The 22,805-nt window shown below is 47.6% G+C and overlaps 1 protein-coding gene across 1 annotated transcript in view; it reads left to right on the forward strand.

Moving 5' to 3' along the window:
- MACF1 (microtubule actin crosslinking factor 1) overlaps window positions 1-22,805 on the forward strand; it is a 364,404-nt gene that overhangs the window by 293,293 nt on the left and 48,306 nt on the right. Inside the window, 11 exon segments of the mRNA XM_048501619.1 lie at window positions 7,811-7,972; window positions 8,847-9,017; window positions 9,502-9,668; window positions 12,360-12,519; window positions 13,221-13,547; window positions 15,540-15,624; window positions 15,916-16,157; window positions 18,644-18,850; window positions 19,857-19,976; window positions 21,115-21,222; window positions 22,102-22,320. Of these exon segments, the coding sequence (XP_048357576.1) occupies window positions 7,811-7,972; window positions 8,847-9,017; window positions 9,502-9,668; window positions 12,360-12,519; window positions 13,221-13,547; window positions 15,540-15,624; window positions 15,916-16,157; window positions 18,644-18,850; window positions 19,857-19,976; window positions 21,115-21,222; window positions 22,102-22,320 (1,968 nt within the window).

The raw sequence follows: 22,805 nt of genomic DNA on the forward strand, positions 1-22,805 counted from the left end.
TGTGTGGGACATTGAATCACTTTGGAGGGAACTGGAGAGGAAGTGGGGAGTTAATCCACAGTTAACTGACTGAGGCAATTTGCGGAGAACAAAGCTTGCTTGACTTGTTTCTCTCTTTGAAAGCTTAGGGGGTGCGCTTCCCTTTAAAGGGGGGGCTGTCACATTGTCCAGACAGACATGATCTTGGGGGCAGTGGTTTGGGGGAAGGGAGGTGGGAGAGGCATACAGAGGAGGGCAAGCCAACCATTTGCAGGCTTCTGACAGATGCTTTCTTGCCTTTCTGCCTGTTGTCTCACACACTGACTTTTAGTCACGTAATGTTTTGCCCGAGCGCTTGGAAGCAAATTTCATTTTCTTTGCTTAAAAGAGTTTGATTAAGTGAGGGTAGCAGTGGATCTCATTGCTGGGGAGAATAGGGATGCTGAGAGGGAAATTGCGCAAAGCAGATTCGATCTTAAAAAGCATTACATAAAAGCCAAAAGCCAGTCCTTGTTCAAAAATTCTCAGGGGGGCGGGGGAGGTCACCGACAAATTTGAAGCAGAAATTAGAAATCTCTTCTAAAACAGCCGTTTGTGACGAGAGGTTATGCAAAATGTGATTATGTTAGCGATGCCTTATAAACGGCGTGGGTTTTCTAAGCTGTTGGATACTGATTTCGACAGTTGTCAGCCAAGCTAGTGTTTAAGTTTTTCTGTCTACGATCTTGGCTCAGTAGCAAGTTCTCAAGCATTAGGCAGTTAAGTATGCTTTTTTTTTTAAAAAAAAGCAAAACACCCAGAGGCCTGAGAACCCATTCACATGGAAAATAGCTCCAACTGAGAGCAAAGGCTGAGTTGAGGGTGGGGGTGGGGGGGTGGGGATTCAGTTTGAAATGCTGACTCCCCTGCCAAAACGGACCCCCCCAAACCAGCTCAGTTGAATTCTCTTTCCAGGGAACCTTTGCTATGGTTTCATTGGGTGGTTCAAACGAGGGGAGGAGTTACTGGATATGAAAAAACTCATTGTCAGTCCACTGGTGTTCAAAATGGGCTTTGCGTGAGATGAGAGAGGCAGTTCTCCAGTTTGGGAATTCCTCCATGTGCAGGGGAGAAAAAAGCACTGTGAAATCAACCACTGTGAAATTGCACATTTTGTAGCTGCTGATGGAGATGGCAGGATGTCTTGAGAGTGTAGTTGTATGATCTACATAAAAACAACTTTTGAGTTCCCACTTGGGCATCATGTAGATTCTGGGCCTTATACAAGTGAAATAGAGAGTGCCGGGATTGGGTCAGGAAGGCTTAAGAGGTAGAAGGATTTGAAGGAAGGCAGCCAAACATCTTTAATGCAGGATTTCCAGGTGGCCTTAAAAGAGCGAGTAAATAGCCTTAAGCTACTAGATCTTAGGCACGTTTATTCAGAAGTTCCAAATCCTTCTGGATTCCATGAGACTCTGCTTCCAAGTAAGTGGTTGCAGAAACACCTTGAGAACTGTGCACACTGTACACTGTCTCAGCGCCTCCAGATATTTGCACAGACAGCTTGCTGATTGTGATCGCTTTAATTAGCGCAGGCTTTTGTTTTGTAGAGCCTTTCACCTTGATCCTGTTAAAAAGAACACCTTGGCTTCATTGTTCCGGGGTCTTGGCTGTAGGACTTTATCTCGTTGTATTTGTTGTTAGCCTCAGGAGTTCTGATATTTTTGGACTTGGGGGGAGTTCTGTGGGCCAGAGCATCCCATAACCTTCCTGAGATCTGAGCTTGGGCCTTACATATTGAAACTGGGTTCATTGTACCTCATTGGCTCAGCTCCTCATACAGTGCTTAAAGCAAGCCAATCGACAGTATGCCTTCTTCCTTCTAACACATTGAATAGCAAATCCTCTCCTTCCCCCATACCAGAATTCAGCTTTCTAGTTTCTTCCTGTTTCCCTTTATCCTTAGCAAAACTGGGTTTTATAAGCTGACAATTTCCTTGAACCTACACTCTGGAATTCTCTGGGCGCTCCTGTGTTTGAAGAACCACTTCTGCTACTGAATATTTTCCGCTGAGGCAGTTCTCAAGCTCAGTTAGCTTTTATTTTTTTGACGCCCTGCCCAATCTTGTTTCTGGATCGTACCCACCCAAACTGTTGCAGCTGTTCCCTGGTTGCGTCAGGGGGCTTTTGCACATGGATTTTACAGACATGCCTCTTCTGTGTTAGAATTAAAAATAAGTTTGTGGAAGTTAAGGCCCCCGAGTGTTTTGGAGGCGGTGGCACGTGCCAGCAAAGGGCTTGTGTGCCTGGATTATCAGCTTGGGGTCCTGTGGTGTGTGTGTGTGTGTGTTTCTGGAGGTTGTAGGAGGGTTTGTTCCATTTATATATATATGTGTTTGTAATGTGAAAGAAGCAGAAGGGGACGGGGAGTCTGCTGCCAAGCTGCTGTCAGTCCCCCCAGCAGTGGGACAGTTGTAGGGCTCTGGATAGTGTCTGCACTAAATATACTGGCACACTTCCATGTTTGGAGACAAACTACAAAAGGGAAATCCATTTCCTTCTCTCTCTTTGTCTTTTTCTCCCCCAACCCCCAGTCTTGCTGTTTTGCATCCCTTCAGAAATAAAGCGGCTGTCCTGTGCGAGGACCCCTCAGCAAAACTAAATCCCTTTGCTTGACCTCAGGGAGCGATTTGGACACAGTTGTTTTTGGAAACAGCTGCTCAATGTTTGGCTCTTTAAAAAAAACAACAGTTGCTATTTAGGTACCTCTGCCTGTCGACAGAGTGCTTCTAGGGGTCGGTTCTGGTTGTCGTTTCTTATTTAATTTGTATCCTTCCCTTCCTCCAAAGAGTCTGTGTGATGCCCGTTTATCCTCACAACAAACATGTGAGGTAGGTTACACTGAGTGTGGCTGGTTCCTCCAAGTCAGCAGTTCTCAATCTGGGGGCTGGGACCCCCTTGGGGGTCGAACGACCCTTTCACAGGGGTTGCCTAAGAATCTCTGCTTCAGTGTTCTCCATCTGTAAAATGGATAAATGTTAGGGTTGGGGGTCACTACAACATGAGGAACTGTATTAAAGGGTCGCGGCATTAGGAAGGTTGAGAAGCACTGCTCCGAGTCATCCGTTGAACTTCATGCTTTGACTGGGATTTGAACTTGGGTCTTCCCAGACCTAGCTCCTTTCAGAGCCCTTTCACTAGCAGAATGCATGCTTTGCATGCAGAAAGGCCCCAAGACATTGGGTAGCAAGTCCCTTACCTAGCATTGTCAAAGGCTTTCACGGCCGGAATCACTGGGGTGCTGTGTGGTTTCCGGGCTGTATGGCTGTGTTCTAGCAGCATTCTCTCCTGACGTTTCGCCTGCATCTGTGGCTGGCATCTTCAGAGGATCTGATAGTAGGAATTCCTACTATCAGATCCTCTGAAGATGCCAGCCAGAGATGCAGGCGAAACGTCAGGAGAGAATGCTGCTAGAACACAGCCATACCTTACCTAGGTTGGAGAAATACGTGCTGAAGAATGTGTGGGGAAATATTTCCCTGCTTGGGATACAATATATTCTTCCAGTCTTGCTTCTCGCTATTTTGTGTGTGAGGAACCTTGTAATGCCTGACCCACAGAAGTACCTGGTACCACATGTGTGGTTCAAAAACATGTGGACTAAGTAGTCGTACCGTAGTAGTCTCTATTTATGGCCAATGACCAAATACCATGTGGGCATAACACAGCAAAGCATTTTAACTACTTTCATCTGCACAGAGATTGTGTGCTCAACATGATTGGCATTATATTGTCGAAGGCTTTCAGGGCCAGACTCAACTGGTTGTTGTGGGCTTTCCGGGCTGTGTGGCCATCCTCTGGTCTGCCAGATTACTGCCATACACCCTGGAAAGCCCACAACAACCAGATGATTGGCATTGTATTGAATTGCTGTGTATTGCTAGGTTCCTCCAGAAAGGCAACTGATAATCTTGTAAGTAAAACAGAATATAGCAGGGAGAGAATGAGACTGTGACAGTGGACTGGGGCGGCGGGGGGGGTGTGTGTATCTGTGGATAGCATATTTTGGCCTGAATAGTAGTTGCTGGGTTGTTCTTGGCAGAGCAGAGAACTCTTGTCATAATGGGCAGTCTCTCTTGCCATAAAGAATGTGCTTGCTTTTCAGTTACACAGGGCTCTTTATTTGGATGATAAGTTCAAACGTGTGTGCTCTTTATCCCAACATATGTTGGCCCAGCAAGAAGAAAACACTGCCTTCGGAAAGATTTACAAAAGGGATTTAGAGAAGGGATCCACAGTGAGGAGTGGTGACCTGGGGCCAGCTGGAAAGAAAATGACCTGCTGGGCCAATAAATTTAAGGGTAACTGCAGGAGTGGAGTGGCCTATGGAAATGAAAGGAGACGCGAGCATCCGCCTCTCAAGTGCAGCCAGGCCTTTGAGACTTAAAGGGGTGTCATGATGCTGTGGGTCAGGGGCAGCCTTACACCTTGAGCTGCGTTCAGTTCGTAGCCCCTGCGTCTCTTCTTATTTACTCGGTCCTGCATAAAGGACCTTGAAGATGACTTTGAGAGCGATTGGGCCAAAACTCTTACAGTAAGCAAGATTCTGGTTAAATCAAACCATTGGCCTTCCCTTTCTGAAGGCTGATCCTTCTTGCCATGGGAAGGGAATGTGAATTTGGCTTGAGCCTCTGGTATTTGGCAGCCCTGAGCCACCAGGACCACGTTCTCAGTCGCTACATACAGCTGCTGCTTTTCATTCATGCCATGTTGCCTATATGGGTTTGGCCAGTCCTAGGAAGTAGGCGATTATTGTTCCTATCAACTGGGTGGGTGGGGGCAACTGAGGCTGAAATTGTCTGTGGCAGCAATTTTAATCTAAAGCCCCCAACCGACACATATTCTGTTCTCCTGCTACACTAGGTAAAGATTGGCAACAAGCATCAAGAATGGGCCTCGGGACAACAAAGGGAGTAGAGAGGTCAAGGCTAGAATGGATGAGGCTTTGCTTGCCAAGTTGGTTTTGATGCCCAGGGAGGGGAGGAAGCCCCAAGACAGGACTTGGAAAGGACCGCCGTGACATTAAGGCAGGGAGTTCATCTAGTCAGTCTTAGGACACCTCCAGTGCACAGGTGCTTTGGCACGTAAACGTGAAGACCTGGCTAGATTGTGTGAGCAGATCGACGGAGACCCTGAAGTGACATGTATGAAGTTGCATGTTTGAATGGTTTATTTCACTTCATATGCATATATATATTTAGCACTTCATATGCATATACATATGTGTGTGTGTGTGTGTATGCATATGAAGTGCAATAAAGTGCTATCTATCTATCTATCTATCTATCTATCTATCTATCTATCTATCTATCTATCTATCTATCTATCTATCTATCTATCTATCTATCTATCTATCTATCTATCTATCTATCTATCTATCTAGCACTTTATTGCATATATATACCGTATATGCATATGAAGTGCAATAAAGTGATATATATGTATGTATGTATGTATAGAGCACTTTATTGCATATACAGAGAGAGAGAGAGAGCTCTCCCATCAGCTACCAGCACAGAGCTTTTCAATGGACTCAGTTCACACACGCAACTGAACAATCAAGTGTGAGAACTGAATCATGACCAAGCATGTCTGATCTGGTCCTTGCTGTACCATGAGCCATTTTTATCAGGTGACTTTCAGGGATAGTGTTACATCAATGGTGGCCAAAGATTGGCATACTTGGCTGGTAACTAGCATGCAGATTTGTTGTGACGCCATCTGTACAGTGCAGACTTCCACTTGGAAGTGTCTCCTGTGTCGGAATTGGCGGCATGTGCAGCTCTTCTAATTCTCGCCATTAGACTCTCCCTTGCTCTGATTTTGCAGCTCGTTGGTATCATGTGTCTTGCAGCTTTGGCTGTTTGTCATTCCACAGAGTCATTCGCAGAGTGTTCAGACATCATAATGGTGGTGGTAGTCTAGTTTTTCCCCCTTCCCTGTGTGGGAAAACTGTCTCTGAGGCTGCATCTTGCTTGTCAGCAGGTATTGACAGGCGATTGGAGAATCTCAGATTTGAATCGTCCTTTGCGAGAACAGGATTGTATCTGGCTCTCTGTATTTTTTTCCCGGTGCTAGGCTCCCTCCCTTTGTTTCCAGACCCTTTTGTTTTCAGATGCTCTTTTTTTTCTTCCCAGAAGGCTTTCAGTCTGGGAATGAGCCAAATACATGGGAAATTCTCAGATAAGCAGGAAATGGATTCATCTTCCCCTCTTTGGTAGTAGTTTGTCTTTTTTAAAAAAAAGATGCACTGCCTGTATTGTTGAAGGCTTTCGTGGCCGGAATCTCTATGTGTTTGTGCCATGGAGAGAAACACATCTTGCTGTGACATACCTCTGAAGCTGCCAGCCATAGATTTGGGTGAAACGTTAGGAGCAAAACCTGCCAAACTGCAGCCACGTAGCCTAGATCCACACAATCCACAGCAATCACATGCTCTGCTTTGCTTCCCAGTTTCAAGGGTTTCAGTATGCTTCTGATGGTGCTCTCAGACATATAAAGACTTTGCTTTCCAATACTGTATGACTTGATTGTGGATGCCTCATACTCGTGAATCCAATTTTTCTGCGGCAGGAGAGACCTGTTGGCTGTGTTACCCTTCAAGCCCCGTTGGCTGTGTTACCCTTCAAGTCCTCAGTGCAGATTATTGGGCCTCAGTGAGTCCCTTGAGACTCTTCCCACATCTAAATGCTATAGACGTGGAATCGGTCTTGCCCAGCAGGTTGGATGGTCTGGATTTGCAGTGTCGCCCTGTGGTACCACAGCCCTTAAGAAATAGTATATCCTTCTCTGGCCCAGGAAGTGAAATACACTCCAGATTCCGCTCTGTCGGTATCATTACTCCTCAGCTGAAGATACAGAATGCCTAAGAGAGCCAGCGAGGTGTAGTGGTTAAGAGCAGGTGGATTCTAATCTGGAGAACCAGGTTTGATTCCCCTCTCCTCCATCTGAATGGCAGAAGCTTATCTGGTGAACCAGATGTGTTTCTGCACTTTTACATCCCTGCTGGGTGACCTTGGGCTAGTCATAGTTCTCTCAGAACTCTCTCAGCCCCACCTGCCTCACAAGGTGTCTGTTGTGGGGAGAGGAAGGGAAAGGAGCTTGTAAGTCACCTTGAGGCTCCTTACAGGAGAGAAAGGTGGGGTATAAATCCAAACTCTTCTTCTACTCTTGTCTTCTATTGGTAAACTATAGGCTTCCTTCTCTTCTGCAGTTCCTTTTGCTGCCAGGCATCTTTCCTGGATCAGTTGTAGTGGAAGTAGGGTTGCAAGGTCCAGTTTGAGAAATACCTGGAGATTTTGGGGTAGAGTATGAGGAGGGCAGGGTTTGGGGAGGGGTTTCAATGGGGTATAATGCCATAGAGGCCACCTTCCAAAGTGGCCATTTTCTCCAGGTAAACATATCTCTGTTGTCTGAAGTGGGCAATCTCAGGCTACTACCTGGATGTTGGCAACCCTAAATGGAAGGGCGACCACGAGAGTTTGCAGGAAACCCTGCATGTCTGTGGCTGGAGGTGGAAGCTTGCAAACTGGCAGTATTCAGGGAGTTCCCAAAGGGACTAAGCTGCTCCTTGCAGATGTAGGATAATAGGCAATTTGGTGGGTTTAAGCTGCTCTGGGGCCAAGCCCTCTCTTTCAGCCTTCACTTTATATCCCTTTGTAATGCTATACTGATGCAAGCAACAGCGCTCCCTCAGAGAGGCAGGATGAAAATGTGACATGTTTTGTTTCACAAAGAATGCTTTCTGCAGGAAATGCACATCCCTGTTGATTTTCTTCTTGCTTTTGCTCAGGCGTTCCAGAAGGAGCAAGTCGACCCACTTCAGCTGAAATTGCAGCAAGTCAACGGGCTTGGGCAGGGACTCATCCAGAGCGCAGGGAAGAATTGTGACGTTCAGGGACTGGAACATGACATGGAAGACATCAATGCCCGCTGGAACACCCTCAACAAGAAGGTGAGGGGCAGTCAGCTAGGCGGCTCTTCCCAGTTACTGGCCAGGGCCTGTCAATATGACAAGCATGGTGGGGATATATGTTACCAGGATACATTTGGGGTACAATTGGTTGGGGTGGGCTGCCTAAGTTTGCCCCCCAGGCCCCCTGTTTCTCAAGGGCAATGCTCCACATTTCCCTAGAGTAGCAAAATCAAATTCTTGGCTTAGGGACTAACTCTATTCCCAGTTATTCAGACAAAAGCTTTCACCTCTTTGCATGGCCTCATCCAGGAGTTTTTTTTTTCAGTCACAGAATGTGACGGGACGCTGTGAATGAGAGGAAAAATGTCTTCGTGTTGCATGTATTACATAGCATCAGAGATGGACGTGAGGCTCCAAAGGGCTACCTAAGCAAGCAAGAGAGGACCTGCCCCAGGGATTTTATCAGCATCAACTTTGATGGGCAGGATAGCAAAGGGAACAGAGGAGAGAGAGAGAGAAGAGTAGCACATAGCAGCAAGACGCCACACAGACAAGGAGGCTCTGGGTTCAGGTCTCCACTTAGCTGAAGCTGAGTGAGCTGGCTTTGCCTTCTACCTGCAAAATGGCAGTAAACATCTTCCTCAGGTCCTGCTTATGAGGCAGAGTGAGAATATCTGAGGCTGGGAGTGCCCTGAGTGAGCTGCTGTGCATGTGTGTATATGTGTGATTAAAAAGGCAATCAGTCAGGTGCATGCCTGCTTTTTGAAAAGAGGGGAAAAACTGCGGGAGTTCAACTACGGACTTTCCAGCGTCTCACATAGCTCAACCCCGAGTAAGAGTTTTTGCTGTGAACTGGTCTTTTCAAACAGTTGGTTAATCGATCCCACTCTGTGTGTGTGTTGGCCAAATGTAGGTGGCTCAGAGAATTGCCCAGCTGCAGGAAGCCCTATTGCATTGTGGGAAATTCCAAGATGCCTTGGAGCCTCTGCTCAGCTGGTTGGCTGACACCGAGGAACTCATCTCCAATCAGAAGCCTCCATCGGCAGAGTACAAAGTGGTGAAGGCTCAGATCCAGGAGCAGAAGGTGAGTGAGACTGCCGTGAGGAGGGTGAGCCCATAAGTTCGCCTCCAGGAGACACAGCTGGTCACTTGGAAGTTCAGGACCTTCCATGATGCCTCTTAGCCATGTGTGCTGAATTTGCTGACCTGGCCACACTCAAAAAACATTGCAGAGCAGAAATCGTTTAAAGCAACTTCCTTTTGGAAGCTCTGATCTTAGAGTCATGGAATAGGTAGGTCCCAGTAGTGAAGAGTGAATGTTTTGCTTGGCAGATAATTGAAGGGAAACCAAGAAAAGGATTTCAGAAGAGGTGCAAGATGGAAAGAATAGTAGAGGGGAGAATTCATTTTTCAGGCACTGGGGTAGGCAGAATGAGAATTGCTGATTTATTTAGGTCTTTATTTTGCTTCAATCGTTCCTCACTTTTCTCCCCCATGGAGACCCAAAGTAGCTTGCAAAGTGGTTAATGCTCATTCCTTTGACCACTTCCCAATGCTTCACCCCAAAGCTGCTCCAGCGCCTCCTGGATGATCGGAAAGCTACTGTCGAGATGATTGAAGCAGAAGGTGGAAGAATAGCACAGTCAGCTGAGCCAGTGGACAGGGAGAAGATAATTGGGCAACTGGAGAGTCTTGGAAGCCGCTGGGCAGGCCTCCTCAGCAAGGCCTCAGCCAGGTAAGCATAAAATGAGCAGGATGCAAGATTGGGGGAGGGGGTGGGGGAGTTGAGGTCTTAATTTCCCATTGAAATACAACCTCTCCCCACAGCATCCTCAGTATTCTTTGCTCTGAAATCTGCTCCTTCATGATGCAAGATCCTAATGCCAGATACAGACCCTTGAAGCACTTTTGCACAGTCTGTCTGGTAGAGAGATGGAATCATGAGAGAGAGAGAGAGGTCCCCCCCCCACCCCACTAGCCTGCTGTTGTACTGTGAAACTTGAGTGGAGTGGGGACAGTTATGAAAGCTCAACCTTTCCACCTTCATCAAACAGATGGGCCCTTTCTTGCAGAATCCAGGTTCTGAATTAACACTGTTTATGCAGTTACCAACCTGGCTTTCAGCAGGAAGATTCTTGTTGGAAGAGGCAGTGGCTCAGGAGAAAAGCCCCCGCTTGGTATGCAGAAGGTCCCAGGTTCAATTCCTGGTATCTCCATTTTAAAAGATCCGATAGCAGGTGACATGAAAGACCTCAACTTAAGACCTTGACGAACTGTTGCTGATCAGAGCACACAGTAATGTCTGCGGCAGACCAAGAGTCTGACGCCGTAGGAGAATGTTTCTTGGGGAGGTTAAAAAGGCACATGGTTGAAATTACCCAGAAAAGGTTGCAGGCCACGTGAAAAGGGGAAAGGGAACTGGCAGGAAGTATGGTTTAGTGAAATCATCACTGGAACAGATGGAGTGCTGACATGGAATCCAGATTTTCTTTGTCTAGCAACAAGATCAAAAAATGAGACCAGCTCTTAAGCACTTTAGCTCATTCTCCATTTCTGTTTTTTTCATTTCCTACTGCTATGTCTCCCCTCGCTCAAGACTGCTGAGATCCCACCAGCTCTGCTGTCTTCGTATCTCCACTGCCCCAATTGACACATATTTCCCAAGCATCCAATAACAATGAGAGAGAGAACCAATTATGGTTCTTTTCACTGCTAATGGTAGTAACAGATAGAAAAGATGTTTATGAGGCCACCTAAACTCAGAAAAATAGTAGAACAGCTGTCTTCTCTTGCTGTTGCTTCTAGGAATGATGACTGGGAGAATATGGAAGTTAGATCAATGTTGGAGTGTTCTGGAGTTTCTGGGCTGTGTGGCTGTGTTCCAGTAGCATTTTCTCCTCTGAAGATGCCAACCACAGATGCAGGCGAAATGTCAGGAGAAAATGCTACTGGAACACGGCCATACAGCTCAGAAATCTCACAACACTCCAGTGATTCCAGCCATGAAAGTCTTCAACAATATGTAGATTAACATTGTCCCTCCCACTCCAATAGACTGGGTGCTATCCACTACCTGCAGCTTGTCAGATGGAATCTTGGTCTCTCTTGTCTAAGCACAAGTGTTTAATAAGAATTTTCAGAACAACTGAGTTTTGCACGACACACGGCAAGTGCGTCTTGCTCTCATAAGGCTGGCTGGCAGAGGAATTGCATGTTCAGTGCCAGTGGCACTGTGCTCACAGTGGACTGCTGCGGAAACTGGATACAATTTGGCAGTGGCGAAGCTACAAGGGGGAGGGGTGTGTGCCGTGCACTGGATGCATGCCTGGGGGGCACAGAAAATCACCCCCAGGCCCCTCCCCCTTTCCAGCGCCCACCCCACGGCGCCCCCTTGCAGCATCCCCCCTTCCCAGGAGACCTTGGGGCTCACAAGGTCTCCTGGGAAGTATAGTTCCCATCAGGCTGCAAACAGGCCTTTTGCAGCCTGAACAAGTTCTGAAAAAGGAAAGGAACTAAGGGAAGTGTGGGAAGGGGAGAAGGGGAGACGCCCGGGGGGGGGGGTATAGTATGCGCACCGGGTGCAGTTTGGCCCAGCTACGCCTCTGCAACTTGGTCCCTACTGTGGTCTATAATTCCAGTTTGTCATGTTCATCCCCCAGCATCTCTAGTGAAAAGGAGGAGGAGGAGTTTGGATTTATACCCCATCTTTCTCTCCTGAAAGGAGACTCAAGGTGGCTTACAAGTTCCTTTCCCTTCCCCTCCCAAAACAGACACCTTGTGAGGTAGGTGGGGCTGAGAGAGCTCCAAAGAACTGTGACTGGCCTAAGGTCATCCAGCAGGAATGTGGAAGTGCGGAAACACATCTGGTTCAACAGATAAGCCTCTGCCACTCTGGTGGAGGAGAGGGGAATCAAACCCGGTTCTCCAGATTAGAATCTATCTGCTCTTAACCACTGCACCATGCTGGCATCTCTGCAGAGTTCAGTATACCTCTCCTTAAGACCATCGAGAACTGCTGTCCATTGGAACTAGACCATCTGTTCCAGAAGAATACTTCCATTATATCTTTAAGCATTTAAGCTGTAGGGCAATTTCTTGCAGGTGCTGTTCATGGCTCTTCAAGCTTATTTGAATCTAAAGAAGCTCCTCTAAGAAAAAATCTTTCTGAGATCTGGGACCACCATTCTGTGTCTTGAGCAGATGGAGTAATTATAATTTGGAGACTGCTCCATTATGTGCCTTTGAGTTTTGTCGACACAGTTTTAAGGCTACGAGGCTGGATTCAGTGAGCCTCTAGATCTCCAAAAACCTTCACAAAGTGTGGGAGTAGAAACAATCAGGGGGCATTTCATTGCTTGACTTTTTTGGAAATGCGAAATGTGCCTGTTTGGATTTCTGAATGGATTTGTTTGCCTTTTTACCACAGGCAAAATCAGTTGGAGGAGATCTTGGTTTTGGCCAAGCAGTTCCACGAGTCGTCGGAACCCATCTCTGACTGGCTGTCTGTGACAGAAAAGAAATTAGCCAACTCGGAGCCCATTGGGACGCAGACTGCCAAAATCCAGCAGCAGATCAGCCGGCATAAGGTTGGGGAATGGTAGCCGAGACTTTGCCAAAGGCAGGGGGGGAGGGCTCTCGGGCAAGTATATTTAATGCCAGGAGACATGAACCCCTGAATGCAATCATGTGTGCGATGGGAGTCAAGATGAGTTAGTTGGAATTCAGCCTACAAAGACCAAAAGTTTGAGTGATTGAGCCTCAGAACTCAACTTGAGTAACTAGTAAAAATATCACTATCCAGAATAGTTAGATCTCTGAGCTCAGAGCTTTTGAGCATTCTGTGATGTCAGAAGCAGCTTGACCAATAACTGGGGTTTAAGTGTATGGGAAGTTTTGCAGGAAACCATAGCGGCTCTCTTTGGGCATGTTCTCTACTCGGCGCAAGTGGATGTCTCAAAGTCCCCTTTATCTCCACAACTTAGAATTTATGCTACGAAAAAGCCGCCTCACTTCTGTTAATGAGTTTGACCTCCAGAACAGAACGATACAAAAAGTCATTTCTTCACCCCCTCTGTCATTTAGACCATTTATTTGGTGTATTATTTGACGTATTGCAACTTATATTTTTATCAGCTGTCTCCATCATTCAGTTTTGGTTTAGAGTTCTCATTTACTTTTGTGTTGTTTTTTTCCTTTGTGTTGGTTCCATTTTCAAATCGCATATTCCTGTCCATTTTGTGTTGTCTTTTTTTTCCCTTTTCTTCCTTTTACCCTCCCCCATTTCCAGGCGCTAGAGGAAGAGATAGAGGGCCAAGCTGTGGCTGTGGCTCAGGCCGTCGAGACTGGGCAGTCTCTGGCCTCTCTAAGCTGCAGAGCCGAGCGGGCCTTGCTGGCAGACAAACTGGACCTGCTGGAGTCTCGCTATGACGAGATTTGTGACCGGTGCGGCCGGAAGGCTGCCCTTCTGGATCAAGCCTTGGCTAACGCCCGGCTCTTTGGGGAAGACGAGGTGGAGGTGCTCAACTGGCTAGCGGAGGTTGAGGACAAGCTCATCTCGGTGTCCGTCAAGGATTACCAGCGGGATGTCCTGCAGAAGCAGCATGCCGAGCAGCTGGTATTCACCGCTTCTTTTCCCCCCATCTCCCACGATGCTGTGTTTAGGGTTCTTGTTTCTGTTCCTTTATGTTGATGTTAACTGATGCCAGCCAGCCAGGATAGCGACAGATCCGTTCATGTTATCTTGGTAATCCACACAACAGCCTTGTGAGCTTGATTTAGGGGTGGCCAACCTATGGTGCTCCAATTGGCCATGCTGGCAGGGGCTGATGGGAATTGTAGTCCATGAACATCTGGAGTGCCATAGGTTCGCCACCACTGGTAGCTTAATTGCAGCTTCCCCCTTCATTTGTCACCTGCTAAATAGTCTTTTTTAAATAATTTTATTTATTGGTTTTCAGTTATAACATACAAAGAGTAAAAAGAGAAGAATACACACTAACTGGAAATAACTGCATTTAAAACAAGTTAGAAACAGATTACTACTTATATATACTAAAAGAGGGGAAAAATGAAATGTTTTACATATCAATTCAGTTCCAAATAAACCAGAACCTTCCTGTCTTCAATTCCCTCCACATACCCTACAAAAAGAAAACATATGATTTAAACCCTCCCTTCCCTCTCCCCTTACTCTAATCTGCCCTCCCCTATCCCATTAACTAATTTACAGTACTTCCCCTTCTTACATTTATTGCACATTATTTTAACCAATGTAGCTAACTGGATATAAAATATTACTAATCTGTGGAATAAGAAAAATCAAAAGAATGTGCCTTCTTTGACCTGAAAATTCAAACCTTCTTACCGAGATTTCAACTGAAATTAAACACCATTGTTACTACTTTATATGTCTAACTCTAGGAGGCCTGCCAAATAGTCTTGAGAAAGGCACCCTCTGCCGAGTTATTCGTGCCTGGAAAGTACTAGGAAGAGAGTCTCATAGTATGTGTGTCCTGGTGAGCAAGTGTTGCCTCCGCACACTTGCCGGAACTGCAGAAAATATTTATTTCTTTAGAAAATAAACCTGCTGCTGGACCTGCCCAGAGTGGGTCACAGCAAACCCAAGAAACCAGGATCAACAACCCAATAAAACAGAAGCAAGTCAGGGCAGGGAACAGTAAATGAGAATGGCAGCATGACACCCCCCCTGTTGCCACTGCCTCCTTTGTGTGGAAGGGCTTGACTTGATCACGGAGGCTGGTTCATTTGCTAGGAACAGGTCTTGTGGCAGCTTGTACTTGGCATGTTTTTGGCTTCTTAGAAGGGTGGAGCAGAGAGAACAGGGAGGTTTATCATTGTCCATGCCAGTGGCTTCATCTGACTTGGCTGACTCACTGGCAAGGGAGGAACTGCCTCTGGAGCTGTTCAGATTCCTCTCCAGGCTTGTAAATCCCGATGCTTATAGCCGTTCCCCAAGTAGGATTCTTCTGTGATGACCAAGCCCTGAGTAGGGGAAGGCTTTGGAAAGACTGTCCCCACTGTGTCTCAATCTGGAGGTTTTTTCAGTTGAAGGCAGCTCTTTATCCTTGACCGAAGTGGAACACAACTTTTGGCAATCATTGGAGCATCCAGCACTTTCTCCTTCTCTGCTGTCTAGCAAGAGCGCAGACAGACCTGCATGGAAGAGAGCCAAGCAACTCTTTTGACTGTCACCCTCACCCAGTTTGTATAGTGCAGGAGTGGATTTTTCAGCCTGAGGGCCACTCAAAATCTCTTCCTTGTCGGACACTACCTCTTCCTGTTTCAAAAGTGGCCATATTCCCACACTTCCACTCTGTGGCACTCAGCATATGAGCTAAGCTACCTTTTACTCTGGGAACATTGGCCTGCTATCCAGACTTCAAGTCTGGGAGGCCAGTCTCCCAACACTGAGGGTTAGCTTAGTGAAAACATCCCCCGAGGCTGACTCTTGACCTGTGGTTTGTCCATCCTTGGGGTGGCTCAGTAGCTCAGGCCTCAATGGTAACCCATTTTGGTTCTCTTAAGAGTCAGGCGGACATCCCCAGGTGAGCTGCTGACTCAGCAGTTGTTTGTTCTTCCCATTTAGACCTTGAACGATGAGATCCTGAACCGCAAGAAGAACGTAGACCAGGCCATTAAGAACGGACAAGCCCTTCTGAAACAAACCACAGGTGAGACCAGGAAGTGTACTTGACTTTGCCTACATCCTCCAACAAAAATGATCAAGAGTCAAAGACCCTGGGGGGCAAAGTCTGCAAAAATTGGGCCAGAATTTGCCCCTAAAATTCTCTCCTCTTTCTTTAAGTACATTCCAGTAAGCAGGCGGTGGAAGGGGGTGATGGGAGTCGCAGATTTTTCAAAAGAAAGATCTACAATGCAAAGCATCCACTGCTTTAAATAGAAACAGCCATAACCCAAATGATAGGGCTTGTTCAGTCTAAAACCCTTATGTATTTCCCCAGGGGAGGAAGTGCTTCTCATCCAGGAGAAACTGGATGGCATCAAGACCCGTTACTCGGACATCACCGCCGCCAGCTCAAAGGCTCTCCGCACGCTGGAGCAGGCCCGGCAGCTGGCCACGAAGTTCCAGGCCACGCACGAGGAGCTGACTGGCTGGATGAGTCAAGTGGAGGAAGAGCTGGCCTCTGGCGGAGGGTACTCCCCCACTGGGGAACAGATCCCGCAGTTCCAGCAAAGGCAAAAGGTAGGGACTAGGCTTGGTGACTTGGTAAATCTGAAACACCAAAAAAAAACCCTGAAAAAACTCTTATTGGATTTTTTTCAGGTTTTTAATTTATTGATTAAAAAACCTGGTCTTATTCAGCAGAGCCGAATAGCCTGGGAGCCGATAAAGTCAACCATGATTCTGCTTTATTGCTTTTACGCAGCACAGACCAGGGAGAGCAGGCCAGCAGAGGCGGGGGAAGAGTGGGCCTGATACTTCGTGCCGGACTGATATGCAACAACCCTGCATTCAGGATCTGTCTCCCACCTTTTGGGTTTGGGGTTTTGTAACCAGACTATTTTCGGTAAGAGCCTAATAGAACTGATAGATGTCAGCTGTATTCGGCTTTACCGAGTTAAAAGAACCTGAATCCCGAAATTTACCAATAGATTCTATCAGTGCTCAAGCCTAGTTGAGAACACCTTCTGTGGCAAAAAGTTGTGCTGCAGTAAAAGAGATCACCTTGCATTTTATGGCCATCCTCTTGAATTCATTTATGGGAGGTTGGGAGTGTGGCTGGTGAGAGGATTCGTCCATGTGCTGCTGTCAGGGAATGCTCTTCTCCCCTTTGTCTCTGTGGGAACCATGATTCCTACCCTTCTGCTGCATCAAACTTGACACCTGCTATTCTGCTGCTCAGTAGGTGGTGAGTTCCCCCTCTCTGGCAGTCTTCAAGCAGCAACTGGACAAACACTTATTAGGAGTACTCTTGGGCAGAGGTGGCCAAAGCATGACTTGTGAGCTGCATGCATCTCTTTGCCACATGATATGCCAGCGTGGTGTAGTGGTTAAGAGCAGGTGGATTCTAATCTGGAGAACCGGGTTTGATTGATCCACTCCTCCACTTGAGTGGCAGAGAGTGGTCCGCACTCCTACATTCCAGTTGGGTGACCTTGGGCTAGTGGGTCTGCAACCTGCGGCTCTCCAGATGTTCATGGACTACAATTTCCAGCCCCTGCCAGCGTGCCAATTGGCCATTCTGGCAGGGGCTGATGGGATTTGTAGTCCATGAACATCTGGAGAGATGCAGGTTACAGACCCCTGGTAGTCACAGTTCTTTGGAACTCTCTCAGCCCCACCTATCTCACAAGGTGTCTGTGTTGGGGAGAGGAAGGGAAAGGAGCTTGTAAGCCACCTAGGACAGTGATGGCGAACCTATGGCACTGGTGCCAGAGGTGGCACTCGGAGTCCTGTGGGCACATGCACACAGAGTTCATCATTTGGGGGGTGGAAAATCACCCCTCCACACACACACACACATCTAGACTGACCTGAGCCACTGAGCACAACGTGCGCGCACCACAGTGAGCAGGGAGGACTCAACTGGCGGGCCTGGTGCCTGTGCTCCGGGTGGCTGCTGCCGGGGGGGGGGGGCAGAGGAGGCAGAGATGCTAGAGAGGCACAGAGCGGTGCGCGTGGGACTTGCTGGAGGCTAGAGCAGGCTGGCCCCTGCTCAAGCGGGTGGGGTGGAGGAAGAGGGAGCCAACCAGTTTTTTCTAAACTAAAACCTCAGCATTCAGGTTAAATTGCCAGGTTGGCACTTTGCGATAAATAAGTGGGGTTTGGGTTGCAATTTGGGCACTCGGTCTGAAAAAGGTTCGCCATCACTGACCTAGGGGCTCCTTACAGGAGAGAAAGGTGGGGTCCTAACTCTTCATCTTCTTCTCCTAGCCAGGGAGTCTGGTCAGGGGAGTGGGTCTCCCCTTCTCCCAACCTGTCTCCCACTGTTCATGTCCTTGTCTTTGGCTGCGCGGTGACTCTTTGCTATGGGGCAGGGAAGCCAGAAGGGCTGGCAAGAGCTTGGGCACAGGGGTCAGGGACAGACATGGCCCCTATCAATCACATAGCCTTGCCAAAGTATCAGCCAGATTTTAAACAACTTGCTGCAAAGATGGAGACTCGCAATATTGCTATTATCAGCAATAGCCAATAACTGTGATTAGCAGTATCTGTTTTTACCCCTTTTGTTTTTATTTTTGGCACTCGTTAATGTTAGTAAAAACTAATAAAAATGATATGCATGAATAGTTATTATTACATAGGTGTATTTTTAAATATTTACGTAAAAGGTTTGTCACAAAATGGGCGTGTAACAATAGAAACGTGTGTGCAATATTTGTTTATGTCTTGTGGCTTTCAAACATCTGAAATTTATTCTGTGCGGCTCTTAGGTTAAGCAAGTTTGGCTACCCCTACTCTAGTGTGATCGTATATTGAGTAGATGGCTTGTATAGCTCCTTCCTGTTCCGTGATAAGTGGGAAGTGCTGTGTTCTTTGGCAGCAGAGTTTTTTAATTCCTCTCCTGCAAACAGGAAATGTAGCCCGGATCCTTTAACAGCAAGCAGCAGGCCCTGCCTTTGACCACCCGCAGAGGTCCTTCCAAAGCTAAAACCTCCCTCTTAGACAAACTGCGAATGAGTCAAGCTCATGGTCATGCATGGTTGGGTTTTTTTCCCCTTTCTCAGGAGCTAAAGAAGGAAGTGATGGAGCATAGGCTTATTCTGGATACCGTGAACGAAGTGAGCCGGGCCCTGCTGGAACTGGTGCCCTGGCGTGCCCGCGAAGGCTTGGATAAGCTTGTCTCTGACACCAACGAACGGTACAAGCTGATCAACGACACCATCAAGCAAAGGGTGGAAGAAATAGATGCTGCAATACAAAGGTCCCAGCAGGTGAGTCTCGCCTCCCCTGTGGTACACAGAGGTGCTGGCACTGGTTTTTCTTTAGCTGTCACAGCTAGACCTTGCCAACTGAAGTGGGAATTGCAACCAAGTGGTAGAAAGGAATGGATGGAAGCTAAGGATAGCATCTGAGGGCAGCTGAGTCAGGGTTGTGCATTCGGGGCATGGGTTTTTTTGATCGTTGATCTCCCAAACCTCAAAAATATTGATATGGGTGACAGGTCGCATGAGACACTTCTTCTTTGCAAGATCTGGCAGTCTTAAAATGTAGGGATTTAGGTGCACAATAATTTTTCATCTGCTGACCGCTACCTCCCTACAGTACTAGAGAAAGAGTATTTAGTGGGCTGGTAGTTGTCTTGAACTCAGATTTGGACAAGGTGCAGATGTCCTGTCAGAACATGACTGGAAACTTGAAAAGGTGAAAGGCAAGCAATCGAGCAAGATTAGATTCCAGTAGTACCTTAAAAATAAACAAGGGTTCCTAGATATCTGATGAAGCAACCTTGGACTCTTGGAAGCTTTTACCTGAGAAATCTTGTTGGTTTTTAAGGTGCTAATGGGCTCAAATCATGCTCTTCTACTGCAGGCCAGCATGGCTTCCTCCCCAAATTAATCTCTAAGCAAACAACCAGTATCTTGTTGACTTGTTGACTTTCTATTCACAATCTCTTTGGTATCGTGCTGGACTGTTCTCTTAAGGAACCCTTAAGAGAGCCAGCATCAGCCAACTTTATGGCTCATTCCGCACATGCAGAATAATGCACTTTCAAACTGCTTTCAGTGCTCTTTGAAGCTGTGCGGAATGGCAAAATCCACTTGCAAACAGTTGTGAAAGTGGTTTGAAAACGCATTATTTTGCGTGTGCGGAAGGGACCTAAGAGAACCAACATGCCAACCAACATAAGCGTAGCATTAGGACTGCCCATATTTGCATGCTGGGTTTATCGCCTTGTCTTTTGCTAACCTTGCGATGTTTTTCTCTTCTCACTACAAGTATGAGCAAGCAGCAGATGCAGAACTTGCTTGGGTTGCAGAGACCAAGCGGAAGCTGATGGCTCTCGGTCCGATCCGCCTGGAACAAGACCAAACCACTGCACAGCTGCAGGTCCAGAAGGTATAAAAAGCCTAGGAGGATAGATGGGGGATTCTCAAGGGAAAGGGAAGAATAAAAAATGGGCTGTTAAGCAGAGGTGGATGGCAGAATGGAAGGACAGCTTGTCTTATGCAGGAAGGTGGCAGAGGGCCACGGACTTTTAGGCTCCATGCTGCCAGAGTATCAGCTGAGCTGATCAGCTCCATTGCCATGTCTTAAGGTGAGCACATGGGCTACCAATGGTGCCAGGATTGGAACTGTGTTTGCTTCTGGGCCCCATGCAGCTGAGGAGGCAGCTGGGTGGAGCAGATGATTCAGAGGCATAGCTGGGCCAGAGTGTGCCCACTGTGCACTCTGTATTTTCCGCCCCTGCCCCCCCTCCACAGCGCCCGCCCTGCCCCGCCCTTCCACAATTACCTTAGTTTAGCCTGGAAAAGTGGCCTGTTCCCTTCAGGCTGAAAACGGCCTGGTGGGAACTATACTTCCCATGAATCCTTGGGGTCGCTTCTCCAGCCTGCACTATTTCAATAAGGTAAGTGGGGGTGGGGGGCTAGTTCCCCCCCCACCCCCAAAGACATGCGCCCGGTGCAACACCCCCTTCCCCGGTCCCATGGTAGCTCCATCTCTGAGATTATTATGAACACAATCCACAGCATTTCGGTTGTCATTTCATATAGGACAGACCAATTATAAGGATGTGTCTTCAACGTGGTGGATGGTCTCCAGCTATCTGGAGCAGCTGTAGAATTGATATAGTACAGAGCAAGAGAGTAAGAGGGAGTAAGAGGTAGACAATAATGCTAGAAAAAGTGGAAGACAGTTGGAAAAAAAGAAGAGTCAACCCAAGATGGATTGACTCAACGAAGGAAGCCAGAACTTTCAGTTTGCAAAACCTAAGCAAGGCTGTCAATGATAGAGGTCATCAATTAATTGGGCAACTTTGAGTTGAAAGCAACTTGATAGTATGTGACACACACACAAGATCTTGACAGACTTGAACCAGTGAGCTTTCCTAAGTGGTTGTTATGACATGTCTTTGGTGCAGACAAGATGGCAACGCTCTGGCCAAAAGGGTGTCCTGTAAGAGATACAGAACTGTTTGCGTATCATGTCCTGTTTGCTTCATCTGTTTTCTTTTGTCCCTGGTTTACCTTGGCAGGCATTTTCTATTGACATAATTCGGCACAAAGATTCAGTGGATGAGCTGTTCAGTCAGCGCAGTGAAATCTTCAGCACTTGTGGGGAGGAGCAGAAAGCCCAGCTACAGGTAAAACTACCTCTTGAGAATACTGTAGGAGAGTGGTCCAGGTGTTTGTAGTGAAACCAGACTGACCTAACTGAACCAGTGCCTGTCTAGACCCATCCCTTAAAATTATGCTTAAGAAATACAGGTGGCACAAAGTGAAATACAAGACCATCTTTGTACATCACATCCTAATTCAGAGGTGTAGCTGGGTCAGAGTGGGTCCGCTGCGCATTCTGTGTTTTCTGCCCCTGCCTCCCTCCCCTTCCCTTGCATGCCTCCCTCCCTCCCTCACTCACCCCTCCCTCCTCTTCCTTTGCATGCCACCCCTCCCTCCCTCCCCTTCCCTTGCATGCCACCCCCTCCCCTTCCTTTGCATGCCACCCCTCCATCCCTCCCCTTCCCTTGCATGCCACCCCTCCATCCCTCCCCTTCCCTTACATACCACCCTCCCTTCCTTCTCCCTCCGCTAGGGTGGGTGGGCCATGTCCCGATGCCGGGCCCCCTCCCTCCCCTTCCTTTGCATGCCACCCCTCCTTCCCTTGCATGCCACCCCTCCCTCCCTCCCTCCCTCCCTCCCTCACTCACTCACTCACTCACTCACTCAATCCCTTTCCTCCCTCCCCTCCCCTTGCATGCCACCCTGACCTAGGCAGTTTTTTGCTGCAGTTCTCCTCCCTCCAAGGAATTATGAATCCAAATAAGAGAGTGTCATGATGTGGGCTCAGGTAAAGCTCAGAGCAAAGAATTAAATGGGACAAATGGGATGGAATGTTTACATTCAGGCACAGTTTGAAGCTCTACATCCAATGGAGCCAATTCATGAAGCTGGCCCTGAGACCCAACATCCAGGAGAGGCCCGTACACTGGCCTCTTCATTCCGATCTCCCCTTTCTCCTTTAGGAGAAGACAGAGTCTCTCGCAAACCAGTATGATGAAGTCAGCCACCTCAATTCAGAACGCTACGCCCGCCTGGAGCGGGCCCAAGTCTTGGTGAACCAGTTCTGGGAGACGTACGAAGAGCTCAGCCCATGGCTGGAAGAGACGCAAGCCTTGATTGGGCAGCTGCCTCCACCAGCCATTGACCATGAACATCTCAAGCAGCAGCAGGAAGACATGAGGGTAAGCAAGCCCTCGGGGGGCTTTGATAGAAAGCTTGTGGGTGAAATCCAAGCAGGGCCACTCTTAACTCCAGGTATGGGGTGGGGTGGGGGGGTGTTGTTGAAACTCATCCTCCAGGCAAATCCTTTGATGTTGTACTATGGAAAGACTACCATGCTTTTAGGGAGGGGGTTAGCTGTGGGGGCTGGTGGCAGTGAAATCGGGTGGGATTTCCGCAGCCTGGTTAATTCGCTAAGACAGCTGTATGCATCCTGAGTAAACTGAGAAGTACAATAGTAGAGTGTGGCTCTTCTAATGGATTAGAAACTGGTTGAATGACAAGAAGCACAAATAAGAATCAGTGGACACTTCTCAGAACTGGGGGGAAGTGAGCAGTGAGATCCCCCCAAGGATTGATCTTGGGGTTGGTGCTATTTTGTTTGTTCATAAATGAATTATCTGGAAATGGGGTGAGCTGTGTAGTGGCCAGATTTGCAGATGATACC

This window comes from Sphaerodactylus townsendi, linkage group LG06 (assembly GCF_021028975.2).
Source record: "Sphaerodactylus townsendi isolate TG3544 linkage group LG06, MPM_Stown_v2.3, whole genome shotgun sequence".
In the NCBI taxonomy this organism is placed as follows: Eukaryota; Metazoa; Chordata; class Lepidosauria; order Squamata; family Sphaerodactylidae; genus Sphaerodactylus; species Sphaerodactylus townsendi.